Genomic DNA, 16,996 nt, shown 5'->3' with positions numbered 1-16,996 from the left:
CCTCATGCATCGGTTTAACGGAAAACATTAACCTAATAATTTAATTAAAATCGAAACTTTTAACTGGATAAATTTCCCTCTCCTTGAGAGATCTGGTTTTGATTAGAGTGAATTTCTTACTTCATTGTTTAACGAAGCGGGTTTCAGAGTTAAATTTACAACAATTAAACCGGAATCAACTTTCACCAACATGGCTGAAAAAGACAAGGCGCAAATATAAATGTGTATATAATAAATATAGGTCACGGGGAACGCCCTTTGGAAACGTTGTTCTTGCACTTACAGAAGCACAATTTTGAGTACACGCCAGCTAAAACGGATACACGCACGGACATTTTGTGATTATAAAAGAGTTGTGTCCATTGTCACTTTGTTTATCAACACTTCCGAATAAGTTCAAGTGAATGTTATGATGTTCCTCTGCTACAACATTAACTGAGACCCTGTAGATGCTAAATTAAAAAATCATTCCATTTTAGTTTGCTTGAAATTTCTTATCCCCGAAGAATGGCAACATCCGTGTATTGAAACAAAATAGGATGTCGTCATAAACAAAACTGTTACCTTAAACTGAAGGATTCGTTATAAACATACGAGTTCATCCTGTACAAATTTACATCTGGCAACATTCCCTGAATTGTCTTGTTCCATAATGCATGCACGGCCCATACATGCAAGAAATTATGAATTTTTATTTTACACGTTCCATGTCTAAATTCGATGTGTATTGTGATCCACGTTTTTACCTTTGGGTATTTGCACGATAAACTCAGCTGTAGAACTAATTCCATGTTTTGTATTTCATTCAGTTACAAGGCATGTGCACTGACATCTAACCAACAGCTGCCCCGTGAAGATCCGGGGGAAAATAGATCTTCAGCAACCCATGCTTGCCGTAAAAGGCGACTATGCTTGTCTACTAACGGGATCGGGTGATCAGGCTCGCTGACTTGGTTGATGCATGTCATCGTATGCCATTTGCGTGTAAATCACTGGATTTTCTGGTCCAGACTCGATTATTTACAGACCGCCGTCACAAAGCTGGAATATTCCCGAGTGAGGCGTTAAACAACAAACAAGCAGAATATTGAGACAATGTCGGACAATCCAGTTTTAACTTTTGGGTACGGTGAGATTTCCTTGTTATGGTCACGTGATTGCTCCAAGGATTATTATTATTATTAATATTGACACCTTCCAGTATCGTAAAAAGGGTAAGTACATTGAAATAGTTCAGTGGTTGATGAAACAAGCGCTGCATTGAAATTGCTCGGGAGAAAGAATGTGATCTGTAAGAACAACTCTCTGACAATTGTCCACTACTATCGTCAGATGGGGTTATATTTTAATCACGACACTGCAGCACAACCACTGGTGCTGTTTTAACCCTAGTAATAATGTTAATATTAATGACACGTGCCAATATGAGGATCAATAAGGCCGGATTAAATCCGTAAGGGTACACGTGTACTTATCAGGGCCTAGGTTAAATCAGACGATTCCAATCCGAATTACCAATTCAGACACGATATCTATTTGTGATTAACGACATAACGATGTGATTCATATTATTTTTTTAAAATATGTAGTTTCTTCATTGTGAAAATAGGTGAAAGCTTGTCCCCTTCTGTATCATGAAGAGATAAAATATTGTGACTTATTTGTGCATCTTCCTTTGCAGTTAGATACCCGTAATGACTACGGGGTGTGATGGGGGAGATGGGCGAGGATCGATAAACTAAATTGCCCCCGTAAATTCTTGAAAAACATAATTTTACTTCATGCAGTTTAAAAGAAAAAGAGATTGTCTGAAAAAAGTTACATTGTTGCAAGGTGTTTTTTATACAATAAATTATTTAGGCCCATAGTTTTAATATCTGGTTTTGTAGTTGTTAAAAAAATATCTAGTTTCCATAGAAAATCCCATTATTTGTCAATCTTCCTTATACTGTGTACACAGCCAACCAGTCCAGTGGCCCGTCCAACAAAGTGATCTTAAATTTGGAATTCCTACGATTGTCTTAAGTCAAAAGTATGGGTTTTACGGCCTAAGGTGCTACGATCGTTTTGTGGAACGGGCTTACGGGACCCTAGACCTTCACCATGACTGGAATTTATATTTTTTAGGTATTTGTTTTTACTAAAAGCCTAGGCAAGTCTAGATCAAACTAACTAAGTCTATAGTTTGCTTGATTCCGTATGAAAACAGCAGAAGAGGAAAGGTTCTTTCGATTTAAAAAAAATATATTTTAAAGACATGTTTTCATTGACTATAAGTGATTCGTGATATTGAAAAAGTTACGCCTCAAATTATCTTCTCCCTTCAAACTACTGTGCATTTCTAATGGGAAATATAGATTACTAGATAATTTGACAGCAATTGCTTGGAAGAATATTTGAATTTTACATTTTCAGTTCGTTCTAATCTATTTAAAGAAAAAAAGACGTTTCTATGATGATTTTAACAGTTTTCAAGCAAGTGTTAGAATAATCCCCATTGTTACTTCATTTATAATAAAGGAGCCAATCATCCATACCATTGTGTAAACTTGTGGTTATACATATCCAAGTATTGGTGCCACTCAAAGATCGTAAAACGATTACTTTGAGGGAATGTTATTGTTTTTTGTTGTTGTTTAACGCAGCTCACAGCAATATTCCAGCTGTATGACGACGGTCTGTGATTAATCGAGTCTGGACCAGACAATCCGGTGACTGGTATCATGAGCATCGACCTACGATGACCACATCAATAATGTCAGCGAGGCTGACCACCCCCATCCCATTAGTCGTCACGGAAGAGGTGCCTAACTTTGAAGTAATTAAATCAGATGGAAATAATGGACAGTCATTAATAATCTGCATTTGCAATACACTTTCAAATTCGACAATCATGCAAGGATCACCTAAAATCCGTGAGTTCAACATATATATCATCGATATATATATATATGGCCACATTAACTGGGACGTCTCCTCTGGACTGAGGTTTCCCCGCTAGAGGACACTGCAATGCGGTGATTTCCAAGCTAAAGCTCCTCGCAGCGACTACCCCCTCCGTCAGCTTGATACGTCTAATGCAGAATTTGATAGCACGCGCTGATAGCGAGCTTATTATAACCCAAAACACTTCCGCATTTAGTAACACGGCCAAACGAAATGTGATTTCAAGTTTCAAGAACGTTCTGACTATCTCATTCCAGCATTATGAAGTGTATACCCATGGTCGTAGTGTGTTTGTGTTTAAAATTAGTGCAAGGTAAGATAATTAATGCTTTTTATCTTTGGAATTAGCAATGAATATGTATATTTATGTTTAACATAAGATTCTCAGATATTTGACAGACGTTTTTTATTCAATATCTAAAAATAACCATGACACTCACAAAAGTAATACGAAAATGATTTTCTGTCTAAACAGCTAGCCTGTTAAATTCATTCAGAACACAATTTGACAGTAATGTCACGTCTTTTCAACTATCCAACACTGCTCAATGGCAACATAAATGCAAAATATGTTAAGGATCATGTTATTCCTTACAAGAGTCACCGGTAGTCGACACCGTCATAAGTTAAATATTTAATGTGACATCCCATCTAAGAATTAGCAACTTAAATACGAAATCTTATCTATGAGTTCGGGTTAGAAAATGACAGGCGTTACATCTATCTGTAACTGCTGCACTTGGACACCCCTAGCTGTTATGCCAGCTCTATGTATAGCTTAATCAATAACAGCTCCCTTAGGTGGGAAGTTGAAAGTAACGCATCAGCAGGGCAGTATTGACATTCGAATATTAGGGAGTCATGTTATAAGATTTTCTCTTTCAACACAGTGAGTGCATTATTTGCACCATCTAGGATATAGCGGTATTTCTGAAACGATTCTGCAGACTTCAGGCTATTATTTCCAATTGACAAGACTGCACTGTTGCAGGTTCAGATCAGCTTCTGCTGACTCTGTTTATAAACAGACTGCACTGAGTGCAGTTGGTATCATGCTCCACAAACAGGTGAATAAATATCACTTGCTTCAAATTTATGCCATGTATACAAGATCGAAACAAATAGAAATAAAATTGCTTTGTGATTGATGTTGACAAATGTCAAAGCATAACGAAATCAGCTGATCATGCTGATAATGATAGCAAACAGGTAATCATTATAACCCAGAAAATCTGCTGCGTAGTGGGACAGCAGACATCTTTGGATTTTAAACACACAAGCAAAACGATTAAGAAATACAATTTTTTATCTGCATGGAGTGAGGGGCGCATTGGCTAAATTATAACAAGGAAAGTATGTTGATTTATTGTACTTTATTCCCAACAAATGTTCAAATGTAACATGATAATTCTTATGAGGTGATTATGATCATGTATGATGTTATATACTGATAATAAAGAAGTTGACATCCATAAAAAAATCTAAATGTCATTTAAAGACTTGTCCCTGGGTAGAATATGTCTTCAGCAACCCATTATTGGCGACTATGCTTGTAGTAAGAGGCGACTTACAGGATGGGGTGGTCAGGCTCGCTGACTTGGTTGAAGCATGTCATCGATTCAAATTTCGTGGATCGATGCTCATGATATCAATCACTGGATTGTCTGGTCCAGACTCGATTATTTACAGATTGCCGTCATATAGCTGGAATATTGCTGAGTGCGGCGTAAAACAACAAACCAAACCAAATCAAAGACTTGTAGATATACTTGTACCAGCACACAGTCGCTTAAAAATTAAACAAGTGTGTCGTAAGATGAGTAAACTAACATTGTCTGAGTGCAGGTCTTTATGTTTTAATTTTCCAGTAGTGTATCTGTTGTGCAATCAGTTGTTAGCTGCAGCCTATACCAGAAAACAAAATTGCACCCTGACTAATGATTAATTGTTAAGTTATTATTTTGCGAAGAATGTGTAGCCAACATGTAAACTGGTGTTATTTACAGTGTCTGTTTTGTTTACAGGTAATATAGACAGTAAATTACATTATTTTGAAACCCTGAAATCAGTGGAGGTGCGGAGTCGTGTCAAGAGAAGTGCGGATGGACAGAGTGCAGCTTATAAGGAAGTCTGGTTCAGTGCCTTAGGAAGGTAGGACTTTATATACAATTGCCTCATATTGCTTACAGGGATCCATACTGGTTATGTTATAGAAAAATGACCAATCAAACGTTGCTAGTATCATAAAAATGTTCTAATACCATTTGTCTCTAGAAAAATCAATTACTATCGATATAGAGCTGTCCAGTCAAAGTACTCTCCCGAAAGAGAGGAATCCTGTACGTATTCTGCGCCAGAGTGAGTGAGTTGGGTTTAACGCCGCTTTTAACAGTATTACAGTTATATCGCGGCGTGTGAGCTTAATGTTGGAGGAAAGCCCGAAGTGATGCAGGTCTCAGACGTTTACCACTTCGGTGAAACCCACGAGCACGGGTATGGTGCTGACAAACCTAGAAACATAATGGGGGCAAACCAGGATTCGAACCCACAATCATAGGTTTCTGGCATGCCCAAGGGACGCAACTCTGCACAGCGAATCGTGGCGCCTTAGACGACTGGGCCACCCATGCCCCCAAGCGATAAGAGAAGTCAGGCCAAATGGGGTTGAACATCATGTTCAAAATTATTGCACTTTTATAGCTAGGTGTGTGTGAATTGTGGCTGCATTAAAGCCGGTGTTGTAGTGCTAGCCCACTCACATACCATGACACCCATGAAGATCCGGGGTAAAATAGGTCTGCAGCAGCCCATGCATGTCGTAAAAGGCGACTATGCTTGTCGTAAGAGGCGACTTAGGGGATTGGGTGGTCAGGCTCACTGACTTGGTTAATGGTCATCGATCCGAATAGCGGATTGATGCTCATGATGTCAATCACTGGATTGTCTGGTCCAGACTCAATTATTTACAGACCACCATCATATAGCTGGAATATTGCTGAGTGCGGCGTTAAACAACAAACAAACAATGCCGCAGTTTAACATGAATACCCCACTCAGACACAGCATACTGATTCAGATCCGACCAGTCCGTGTTTTATCCCTTAATGCCATGCACCAGGCAGGGTAACAACATGTACCATCCTTTGGTATGACGCAGCCAAGAATCAAACCCCCGACCTTCCGCTTTCTATGGGCGGATGCTCTACCACTAGACCACGGAGGCAGTTTTGAATCCAGAGACCACCTAAATATTTAACCTTTAACATTAGGCTTATTAGACCTCTAGACGTTTAAGCTTTATTTTTGACACTGTTTGGTATATATTCATTGGGAAAGATTTCTATCGTATTTATTGTGCCATGTGTTTCAGAAACTTCAATATGGTGATGAAACCTGACACCAGAGTTTTGTCCAACTCTTTCAAATCTTTCACTGTCAACGAAGATGGACATACAGAGCCATTTCATATCAACCGGAATGAGTTCTATACTGGACATTTAACAGGTTTGTTTGTTTGCACTTTGTTAACATTGAACAGTGAGTGAGTGAGTATGGTTTTAGGCCACTTTTAGCAATATTCCAGCAATATCACGGCAGGGGACACCAGAAATGGGCTTCACACATTGTACCCATGTCGGGAACCGAACCCAGGTTTGGCGTGACGAGCGAACACTTTATCCACTAGGCTACCCGACCTCCCTAACATTGAACAGAACCAGGGCGCCAGATAATTGAGCCATGGCATGTTTACTCGCATGTTATCATTCACACTGGATATTGATGGTTGTCTTTGGGTATTCAATATACTTCTACTCCGAGGCCCGATTATGATGCAGGTGACTTCCAATTTGTATCTAAGTTACAATAAACAAGATGTAGCACTGTTTCTTGTGTTATTCGGGCGGTCGGGTAGCCTAGTGGTTAAAGCGTTAGCCCGTCAGGCCGAAGACCCGGGTTCGATTCCCGACATGGTTACAATGTGTGAAGCCCATTTGTGGTGTCCCCCGCCGTGATACTGCTGGAATATTGCTAAAAGCGGCGTAAAACCAAACTCACTCACTCACTCACTCACTCACTCACTCACTCACTCACTCACTCACTCACTCACCCATGGTTGTGCTCATTTTCGGAGCAGATCTTGCAAACTGTACAATATTTCTTTCCTTGCACACAACTGGACAGGTCATATTGCTTTTGGATATGAGTATTTCATGCTTGTTTTAAATTAATTGGGTTATGGTGTCTTATTGTTTGCAATTTACACAAATATACCGCATTTCTGGAGCTCTGCATTACTGAGTTTTGCCAGAGCTAGCATCTGAACCACTCTCTTCCGCTTCGAATTCCTGAATCCAAGATGCATCTCTGCTGTCTTTTGGGTTCAGATCTTTAGTCCTGTGGACAAAGTGCTCATCTCATTACACAATAGTTCATAGTTTGAATCTGTGTGTTCGGTGTGATACTGGTATCATCCCAAATAATATTTTCCTTGAGTATCATATCCACCTTTAATATGATAGTCAACATTTGATAGGGATATTCTGAGTTTGGGACCTGAATGTGTTTAATTGGCTGCTTGAAGATGTTGTAATACAAATTTTATCCAATACTTCCATGCAACTGAAGCGTTATTTAAAGTTAAAAAAAGTAAGTACACAATTCAAGTACACCAGTCCAGTCCTCTAATTACATAACGGGGCGGTCGGGTAGCCTAGTGGTTAAAGCATTTTCTCGTTACGCCGAAGACCCGGGTTCGATTCCCGACATGGGTACAATGTGGGAAGCCCATTTGTGGTGTCCCCCGCCGTGATATTGCTGGAATATTGCTAAAAGCGGCGTAAAACCATACTCACTCACTCACTCACTTACTCTAATTACATATCAGTATTATAGTCCTGTATCCTTCTCAAATGATGAGTAGTATACATATGTTTTATTGAAATCTTTAACTTTGTTTTTTTCAGATGGAGAGGGTGTAGTTGATGCTCATTTAGAAGACTCACAGTGGAATATTCAAGTGGCAATGAAAGATGATGTTTACTCTGTTGAGGTAATCAGATCCCCTGTAGAACAAGTGGTATGTTCCTGTACCCCCAACAGTGGCGATTCCAGCGTGAAATGGGTCACCAGCTACCTATGCTGATCGAGTCATGAGATTCAGCAACCAATGCTGGCTGTAAGAGGCGACTTCGCTTGTCGTAAGAGACGACTAACAGGATCAGGTGGTCAGGCTTGGTAACTAGGTTGTTGCATGTCATTGTATCCCAATAGCGTAGATCGATGCTCATGAGGTCCATCACTGGATTGTATGATCCAGACTCAATTATTTACATACCGCCGTCATATCATATAGCTGGAATATTGCTGAGTGTGGCGTCAAATAAACAAACAAACAAACAAACAGTGTCATGAGAGATGACTAAAATAAGAACGTGACTTCGCAGATTGTGTGTCATTGAACCCTGAGGATGAGGATTGTTGCTCATGTCATCGACCATTGGTTTGCTTTGCCCAGTGTATTATTGTCATCCCTCTAGGACAGAAACATGGCTAACTGCACCCTAAAACAACATACATTCACTCTTTCATTCTTTTAAACGGTCGTGTGTCTAGAATGTTTATGATGTAAACTGTTGTTAATTCTTATGCTGTTGGGGTTTTGAAATATGTCATGAATATTTGTATGCAATTAAAGCATAATGAGATAGTTTCTCTAATCATGTTAATTCTGATTTAATTTGTGTACCTGGACTGTTACGCAAATACAAAGCTTATCTGGAGGCTTGTAACCTTGCCCAAGATTATCACTTTACCATTATCAATAACAATTTTGATTTTACATGGAACCAGTTTGACCAGTCACCGTCGAGGCTCCCGCGCACGTGATCGCGAGAACTACATGTTGATATAGAATCGTCAAACTATAACAAATATGACTTTTAACGAGTCAAAATATGGCATTTGTGACATATGTATCCATTCTCTGTCAACTGAAGTTCATTTCAAGGCGTCAGTCGTGGTAATCTGACCGTGGTTGCTGTTAATAACAGTGAGTTGTGCGATCTTCCAATCGCTTCACACACGATTTCGCCGAAATTAATTAAAACAATATTAAAAGGTATTTTTAATAAAATTTATGAAATAAGTTACAAACATAAGTCCAGATATACAAAGAACACTTTTTATGGCCAGACAGTTTAATTACATGATTAATTTGCGTACTTCAGTATGGATTTGTTGACATGGTATTTCCGGTGTTACGTGCTCACGGTAATATCATTCCGTTGGGGGAAAAAACATCAAAACTCATTATGGTTTGTATAATGTGCACCCGCTTCTAAAATGTGCACTATTCTCAAGAAAATACGGTAGGTGCATTATCTGTCATTTCCAGCTCTGTATATATATTAAGCTTAAGACAAATTCTTAATTTTAAAAGTTACATATATTACCAGTAGACGTGGTACAAAAAAGCCAACGTGTTACGTAAGCTGTGTATTTGCTGAAAAAGTACATAAATTGAAATGAAATATGCAGACAAATTAAATCCCCAGTGTATCAAACACATAACAAAAACTATAAAAATGCTTTTGAAATAAAACTAATATGTATATCAGTTTTTTATATTACTACTGTTAGATACAACAATTGTGTATCAGCCAATCACAAAATTCATTTACCGACAGTTACATTCGGAAAACGTACTATTCATTTGATTTATGGGGATTGTTATGGAATCGGTTTTCAAGTTAAAATATCCAAATGAAAAGAAACGTGGGTGAAAAAATATGTTTACACACTAAAAATTGTGGCTGCCCAATAAAAATCCAACCCATGGGTAATATACGCAAATAACCAAAAGCTTATCTAGAGCTGTGCTAGCTGATATTTACAGCATTAAGCATTAGAAAAATGGGACAAAATGGGACGATTCATACCCCGTTAATTGTTTTGTTACTCAGAATGGCTGATATTAATAAGGTAAAACACAATCATAATCACATATTGTTTCTTGCGGAACTGGGACCGCCTCTGTGGTCTAGTAGTAGAGCGTCCGCCTGGAGAGCGGAAGGTCCGGGGTTCGATCCCTGACCGCGTCATACCAAAAGACGTTAAAAGATGGTACTTGTTGTTACCCTGTCTGGCGCTCTGCATTAAGGGGCTAAAACAAGGACTGGTCGGCTCGGAGTCAGTATACTGTGTCTGAGTGGGGTATTCATGTTAAACTGCGGCATGGTTTCTCAGTGAGCTAGCACTATAAATCGGCATCAGTCCGGACTAGTACAAGCAGCCATACACACACACACACGTGCATGCACGTCACTATATAAGTGCAATATTCTTGGACGCGACGTTAAACCCCATTTCACCTCACCTCTTGCGGAACTGCTCCAGACATTGTCAATCAGAGGCTTTCACTTTGTCCTGAAGTCTGTGAACACACCAGAGTAAACAGCAGGTTAGCCTGTGTGTAAATATTTACTTATTACTATTCAGGGTACCTACTCAAAACGATGTTGGCGACATTTTACGCATGGCTAAACTTGAAGAATGAAGTTAATACAACAGAGTGTTCATGGTTCGAGAGGTTATGTTTGTGTCGTGTTTGGCCAGTTGATCGTAGTGAACAAATACTATGTGGCCTTGTCCTCTTATATACCTTGGTACAAATAGGCTTGAACTTGTTTAACATCCAAAGCAGGAGCTTAGGTATGTGGAGAAGTCCATTCTTTGATTTAACGGAGATTGTATGAGGGCTTCACATCTGTTTGCGCTGTGCACAGGTCACAAATCAGGTTTAGCAATGTTGGTCGGGGAGAGAAGTTGCTTCGGTCCTGCCCCACACTGAAGCACATGTTATGTCACCCAAGGCAGGAAACTCTGTTCAATGTTGTTTGTTCAATATGCCTTTGTTCATCCAGCAGTGGGTGGGTACCTGGTAGGATGAGATGGTAATGTGACTGTTAACCTTCTAGCATCTCACAGGCAATCTTGGTTGTATCCTCCCAAGGGAGCTGAGAATGACAATGGAATGCACACACTGATCCTTCACCTGAAGTTATAATTCTCTCTGTGTGTTTGGAACATGATAACCAGCATGGAAAAGAGCCATGCAAATTGATGATGATGATGATGATTATTATTATTTCATTTTATTTTATTTTATTTTATTTTATTTTATTTTATTTTATTTTATTTTATTTTATTTTATTTTATTTTATTTTATTTTATTTTATTTTATTTATTTATTTATTTATTATTATTATTATTATAAACCAGAATCAATTCCCCTAAATTATTTGATGATCTTTCAGCCGTCATGGAGACACCTGCCTCCCTCAGACAACCACACCCTGATTGCATACCGCCACTCTGACATCAAGTGGGACCACGCCTACCCTCACCTGTCCAACCACAGCAACAAGAGGTGGGTGTCGGATGATGTACAAGACTGTGAAATTATAGCTATGAAGAACTACAGATTATCTGTCTTAAGTGAATTAGGAAATAAAACAACTGCATTTTCAATTGAGAGTTTTCAAATGTAGATTTGATACCTGTAACTTCATTCAAAACTGTACATCTTTTCATGAGGTTATAAATTGTAAAGATACAGGTTTCACATCAGAGTTTGTAACCTGAATTGAAAACACAGAAGGTTTATCTTGGAAATATTTAGTAAGGAAATCACTGTAACCATGGTAACATATTTCTTTTTTTCAGACAAAGTATATGTGAGAGTATTCATCCTGATATTGGAGAGGGAGAAATTGATGAGGAATCAGAAGAAAACCAGACAGATTCAGCAGGTGTGCGCTTTCATTTAGTCTAAGTTTAAAATACAGCGAAGCATTGAAAATTGAATTCCGAAAATACAATATATTACATGAGACAATATAGCATTATGGGTGAAGTGAGGTGAAATTGCGTTTAACGTTCCCTTCAAGATTATTCCAATTACAAGCCATGTGTGTGGCTGCTTGTACTTGTCTAAACTAATGCCGGTGTTATAGTGCTAGCCCACTGAGATACCACTCAACAGTTTTAACATGAATACCCCACTCAGACACCAGTGCACCGACCTGCACCAGGCAGGGCAACAACATGTAACTTCTTTTAAAGTCTTTGGGTCTTACATGCTTGAGAATCGATCTTCCACTGCCAGGGCAGACACTCTATATCTATGCGGTGTCTAACGTTATGTCCCCCGCGAGACCTCCTTTATGTGCATCAAATGACTATAGTAGCTGGAAAAATAGAAGACTCTTGGGCACATACCCACTGGGCCTCTGATATGATTGTCACAGATACATTACTGTGTTCTCTGTTGACTTCCTCTCTTATATACAGATATTAAAAAACAATGCCATTTGGCAAAAGCAAGTCCTGTATCCATAACCTGACATTAAGCTGATCCTGGAGATAATCTTACTTTGTTCCAAATGTAGACATGGCAGAGCTATGGGTAACATGTAGATTAAAATGAGCTAAATTGAATTTGGAACCATGTGCTCTTTTTGTGATTTGAAACCTATGATTAGCCAATCAGAATTGAGCTCTTTCCAAAGTAATGATTGCATAACTGTTTGAGGGGTTATTATCATATTTGGGCATAATAAACAATAAACCAGTGAAGATATTGTTTAGGATTGATCTTCAGCAACCCATGCCTGTCTTCAGAGGCGACTTATGGTATCGGGTGGTCAGGCTCGTTAACTTGGTTGATGCATGTCATCATACCCAGTTGCTTAGATTGATGCTCATTATGTCAATCACTGGATTGGCTGGTCCTGACTCAGTTATTTACAGACCACAACCATACAGAGTTACTTAGAGTGCTGTTAAACAACAAGCAAACAAACAAACAATTAATAAGCAATATATTTGTTTGTCTTTCAGATCATGGACGTCAGAAGAGGCAAGCATGGCTGCTAAATAAAAACACTTGCAACCTAATCTTGGTCGCAGACTACTTGTTTTATGAAGGTGTTGGCGGAGGTTTCAAACATCGAACTGCAAACTATTTGGTAAGAAATCCACTCAAGACAGTGGTATCAAATGTGGTCATATTATCTCAAAGATGGTGACATTTGTGTCATTGATGTGGGATGGTGGCAGTGGATATAACTGACACAAAAACACATCGGACACAAAAAATGTGAATTCAAAACCCCCTAGGTGCACGTTTTTTCAAACAAATAAAACTGGCCTCTCAAACTGGAACATTGTTTGAAGATTGCCTGAGAATCAGTTAATCAATTTTTCCTCGTCTTTTATGCTTATATCTGTTAGGTTTGTTCGAAAGAATAATACTGTATTGTATTTGAATTCTATAAAATACAAAATGATCTGCTTTTATTTTGCTTCAAGATCTGCATGAGCTGAGACTACGTGGACAACTGAGCAAGGCAGTTCTTAGGCAGTGTTTGAAATTAAGCATAAGAGTCAAATGGTCCTTGGCATTACCTTGGTCCCTTGACTCAAATACAACAGCAAACATAAAAGATCACAGGACGATAGTTGTTGTTCGAAAACTACCTTCTGATCCGAGGTCGGACACCTTGTCCACATGACCAAAGAGGTTAACCCCGTCAGCAAGCTGACAAGGTAAGGATGTCATCTGTGGGATGACTCCACGCCCTGCTACATACTCCTCCGTCAACAGAAGGCACGTCCCAGGTCGCATTGTAGGGTATTAAGACTTACTTTGCGCAACTATGAAATTAACTTGCTCAGCCCCACATAGGGAGGCAATGTAGCGACCATTGAATTACCAAGTACCCTGATGGGTTTCGAAAGACGGACCTTCTTTCCAAGGTTGGACGCCTTGTCCACATGACCAAAAAGGTTAAGCAAGTTGACAAGGTAATGATGTCATCTGTGGGATGACTCCACGCCAGGATACATTGTGTTTTCAGATTGGGCTGATCCAGAGGATAGACAACATTTACCGTGACACGCTATGGAATAAGGAAAAGGGACAGATAGGATTTGGATTTCAGATCAAAGAGGTGAGATTGTGTGTTACCATGACTACCAGCATTTTATTCTTTCACGCTATAGTTGCTGTGGGGTATAGGCTTGAAGTGTTCACTTGTCTGTCCGAAGATGTGTGTCAGATTCCAACACAGGGTTCAGGCAACTTTTACAGCCCCATCTGGGTTTGGCTATCAAACAATGCTATCAGACTATGCACACTCTCTGCTATAACTGAAATATGCAGGTAATACTGACTAGTTATGAAAACCCACATCAGGATAGGACTGGAATTGCCAAAACTTAGATGAGGAACTCAGGGATGTATCTGGTCTTGACCAGGGGCCGATATTTGGTCACAAGCCTGCAGCAAATAACAGTAAAAATTCACATTTTTAATTAAGAATTTCCGAATTCCTCAGATTTTTTTATAAAAATGAGAACATTAACATGAAACAATTTTCAAAAAAAATTCACAGTTTGCCTGCCAAACGTCCTTATTTAGGAATCAAAACCCTGGGAACAAGATGCCTTTACTTAACACAGCAGGGTGACTCTGTTAATGGCAGGATGTCATCTTTGGAATGAGTCCACTACCTGCTCTACATGTACTCCTGGCAATAATGGAGCATCGATAACTATACATTCGATACCTAATAGCAATTTTATTAATTGTGTCCATTTTTTTGGTTCTGATGAAACACATTTGTTTGGGTTAAAAAAGATACGTAGTCATATTAATATAGAGAAACCAAAATTGATTATGTACTGCTAAAGAAATAATAGTCTTGGTTCTCAGGCACCGCCTGCATCATCATAAAGTCTGCCGCACGTTTCGTTTTTATTTCCATTTAAAAAAAAAATATATAAAATCCTAATACTTAACAAGAATTTAGCACACAGTTACTTCCCTTTACATGGGCACTGCTTCACTGCGCATCTCGTATTAACATGGTGGCAATAGGAGTTTGTATGCTTGCTTATGTAGTGAGGCCCTTTCCCAGGTTCATGGTACACAATTTTTATTTGGTTACATACCAGTTTGAACAAGCAAAAGAAAAAGGAACAACCACTAATCCGTGCTATATTTTCAAAAGTCATTGCCTGAGAACCAATTTTTTATTTTTTTAAGCCTAGTGACATGTTTGGTAACTACCGTATTTTCTTGAGTATAGTGCGCACCCATGTATAATACGCACCCCCCTCTAGCGGGTTCAGTATTTTGGAAAAAATAAATTTGAATACCAAGCGCAGAAAAAAATTACACTGTACCCCTTCAGCGGAGTCCGGCAAACGAACAGGTGAATTTGAGATAAAAAAATCACCAGACATGTTGATTTCCCGTTTAAATAGTATTTATTGTTCTGCTAGGCATTGTTTTATATCCAGGGATTAAGATTACCTTGTGTATTTTCTCGTAAACTAAGCCGGAAACAGCAATCAGCTGTACACACGTTTTCTTGGAATCTACCGGTGATTCGGTCAAGACAATCCCAATGATATAACTTTACAGGATTTTAAATGCAAGGATCGGCAAAAATTGTATCTGAAGCTATTTTTTTTATCAGGAATAATATATTCCAATATCTTGTCTATTTACTAAACATATTTAAAATATTCCATGATAGCTAAATTACTCTCCGTTCAATTCTTAGCTGCTTCATTGCATCTTAAGTACGACCCAGTCCTTGCGACCAGGCAGATGCAGGGCTCTTATGCCAAACCTTTCATTAGGTATCAGTGGTATCTGAGACGTTTATCAAATTGAGGTCAATATCACATGATGATATTTGCAATTGTTTTTCCTCTGTTAAGAATCTCGCAATTCCATTGGTTAATCTGTACCATGTGATGAAACAATACATTTCAGGGAAGCCCCCGAAATCATGTGACTGACACTGACCTTGAATATTGACCTGTCACATGATTAGTACTGACCTGTCTCGTGATGAATATTGACTCGTCTGCTAGAAAACAAGATGGCGTCTTGTAGGAATATTTCATGGTTCGCAGCTAAGTTACTGTAATGAAACAGAGGATAGTTTTGAAGACTTCATAAACGTTAAGTGAATTGCGGTTTAAAAGAACGAATGATTACTCTTGATGAGGTTAATATGTGAAAACGAGGACCCCCAGACCTGTACCCTATGGCGGTCTCACCGGACTTTGGCTGCAGCCTTGGTCCAGTCTGTTAACCTCAGGGATCAGGTCCTTGTTTTTTGCATATTGACCTCTTCAAGAGTAATTATTTGTATGATGATATATGGATGTCTGGAATATAGTCTGTATTTTTTCCAGGTGTGTGCATGTAGTACACAGAAGTAGATGTTATCACTGGGTTGTGGCCAGTAAGATTTTCAAATGTACAGTGAGACTTCTAGTTTTATATAACAGATGTCTTCAATGTGACAAGTTTCTTGACTGATTCCACGTGTTGTTTACAGATGCGTATCCACAACAAGCCTACAACTGTAGCTAAGGGAGAAAAACACTACAACATGAAGAACCCCAGCCAGTGGGACACACGCCAGCTGCTGAATGTAAGGCGGCCATGTTGGTAGTATTGACGTTGATCCAGTTTAATATGTTAACGTTATTCATACTCTAAATGTCGACTTTATGCAAATGCATGCAACTGTGATGTAGGATCTCAGATCAACGAAGACTGGTCGCAGTTTTGTTGGGGCCATCATCTTGTTTTCCAAACCAGTACCGTATTTGCTGTATTAAGCACCCTACCCGTGATCAACTTCTGAACAATTCTGTATGTAATCTTTATAAGCGCCCCCAACTATGACTGAAAATTTACATGACAGTTCATTTTTTACAGAAAACAGCAGCGCAAAAGGGGTGTTTAATTGCTGTGCAACTGTTACTGTAAAGGTTTCACTGACATTGTTTGAACCAAGTTTGTTCACTACTACATAATCTCTGAACATTTTTTTAATTCATTGTGAAGCGTTCCCGTTTACCAGTAATTACCAGTTTTTTACCGGTAAAATTAGGCTTGGACCGGTAATTCATGTGACTGCCAGTCCCTGTGGACCGGCAAATAAAGTTCCTTATAAATCCT

General features: G+C 38.9%; 1 protein-coding gene across 2 annotated transcripts in view; it reads left to right on the top strand.

The window, feature by feature from the left end:
- The first annotated feature begins 3,131 nt into the window (after positions 1-3,131).
- The window catches only part of LOC124125268 (ADAM 17-like protease), a 38,751-nt gene continuing 24,886 nt past the window's right edge, over positions 3,132-16,996 (top strand). For both annotated transcript variants that reach the window (XR_007218111.1, XM_046488542.2), the window contains exons 1-9: positions 3,132-3,259; positions 4,971-5,097; positions 6,317-6,450; positions 7,911-7,996; positions 11,262-11,374; positions 11,671-11,756; positions 12,847-12,974; positions 13,866-13,958; positions 16,368-16,463. Coding sequence is in view for 1 of the 2 variants with exons in the window: in XM_046488542.2 (XP_046344498.2) it covers positions 3,208-3,259; positions 4,971-5,097; positions 6,317-6,450; positions 7,911-7,996; positions 11,262-11,374; positions 11,671-11,756; positions 12,847-12,974; positions 13,866-13,958; positions 16,368-16,463 (915 nt within the window). In the remaining variant the exon portion in view is untranslated. The remainder of the gene's footprint in view (positions 3,260-4,970; positions 5,098-6,316; positions 6,451-7,910; positions 7,997-11,261; positions 11,375-11,670; positions 11,757-12,846; positions 12,975-13,865; positions 13,959-16,367; positions 16,464-16,996) is intronic.

This window comes from Haliotis rufescens, unplaced genomic scaffold, assembly GCF_023055435.1.
Source record: "Haliotis rufescens isolate VD_foot unplaced genomic scaffold, xgHalRufe1.0.p SCAF_4, whole genome shotgun sequence".
NCBI classification, from domain to species: Eukaryota; Metazoa; Mollusca; class Gastropoda; order Lepetellida; family Haliotidae; genus Haliotis; species Haliotis rufescens.
Note: the sequence above shows the minus strand (reverse complement) of the source record. Positions and strands in the feature narration are given on the sequence as shown.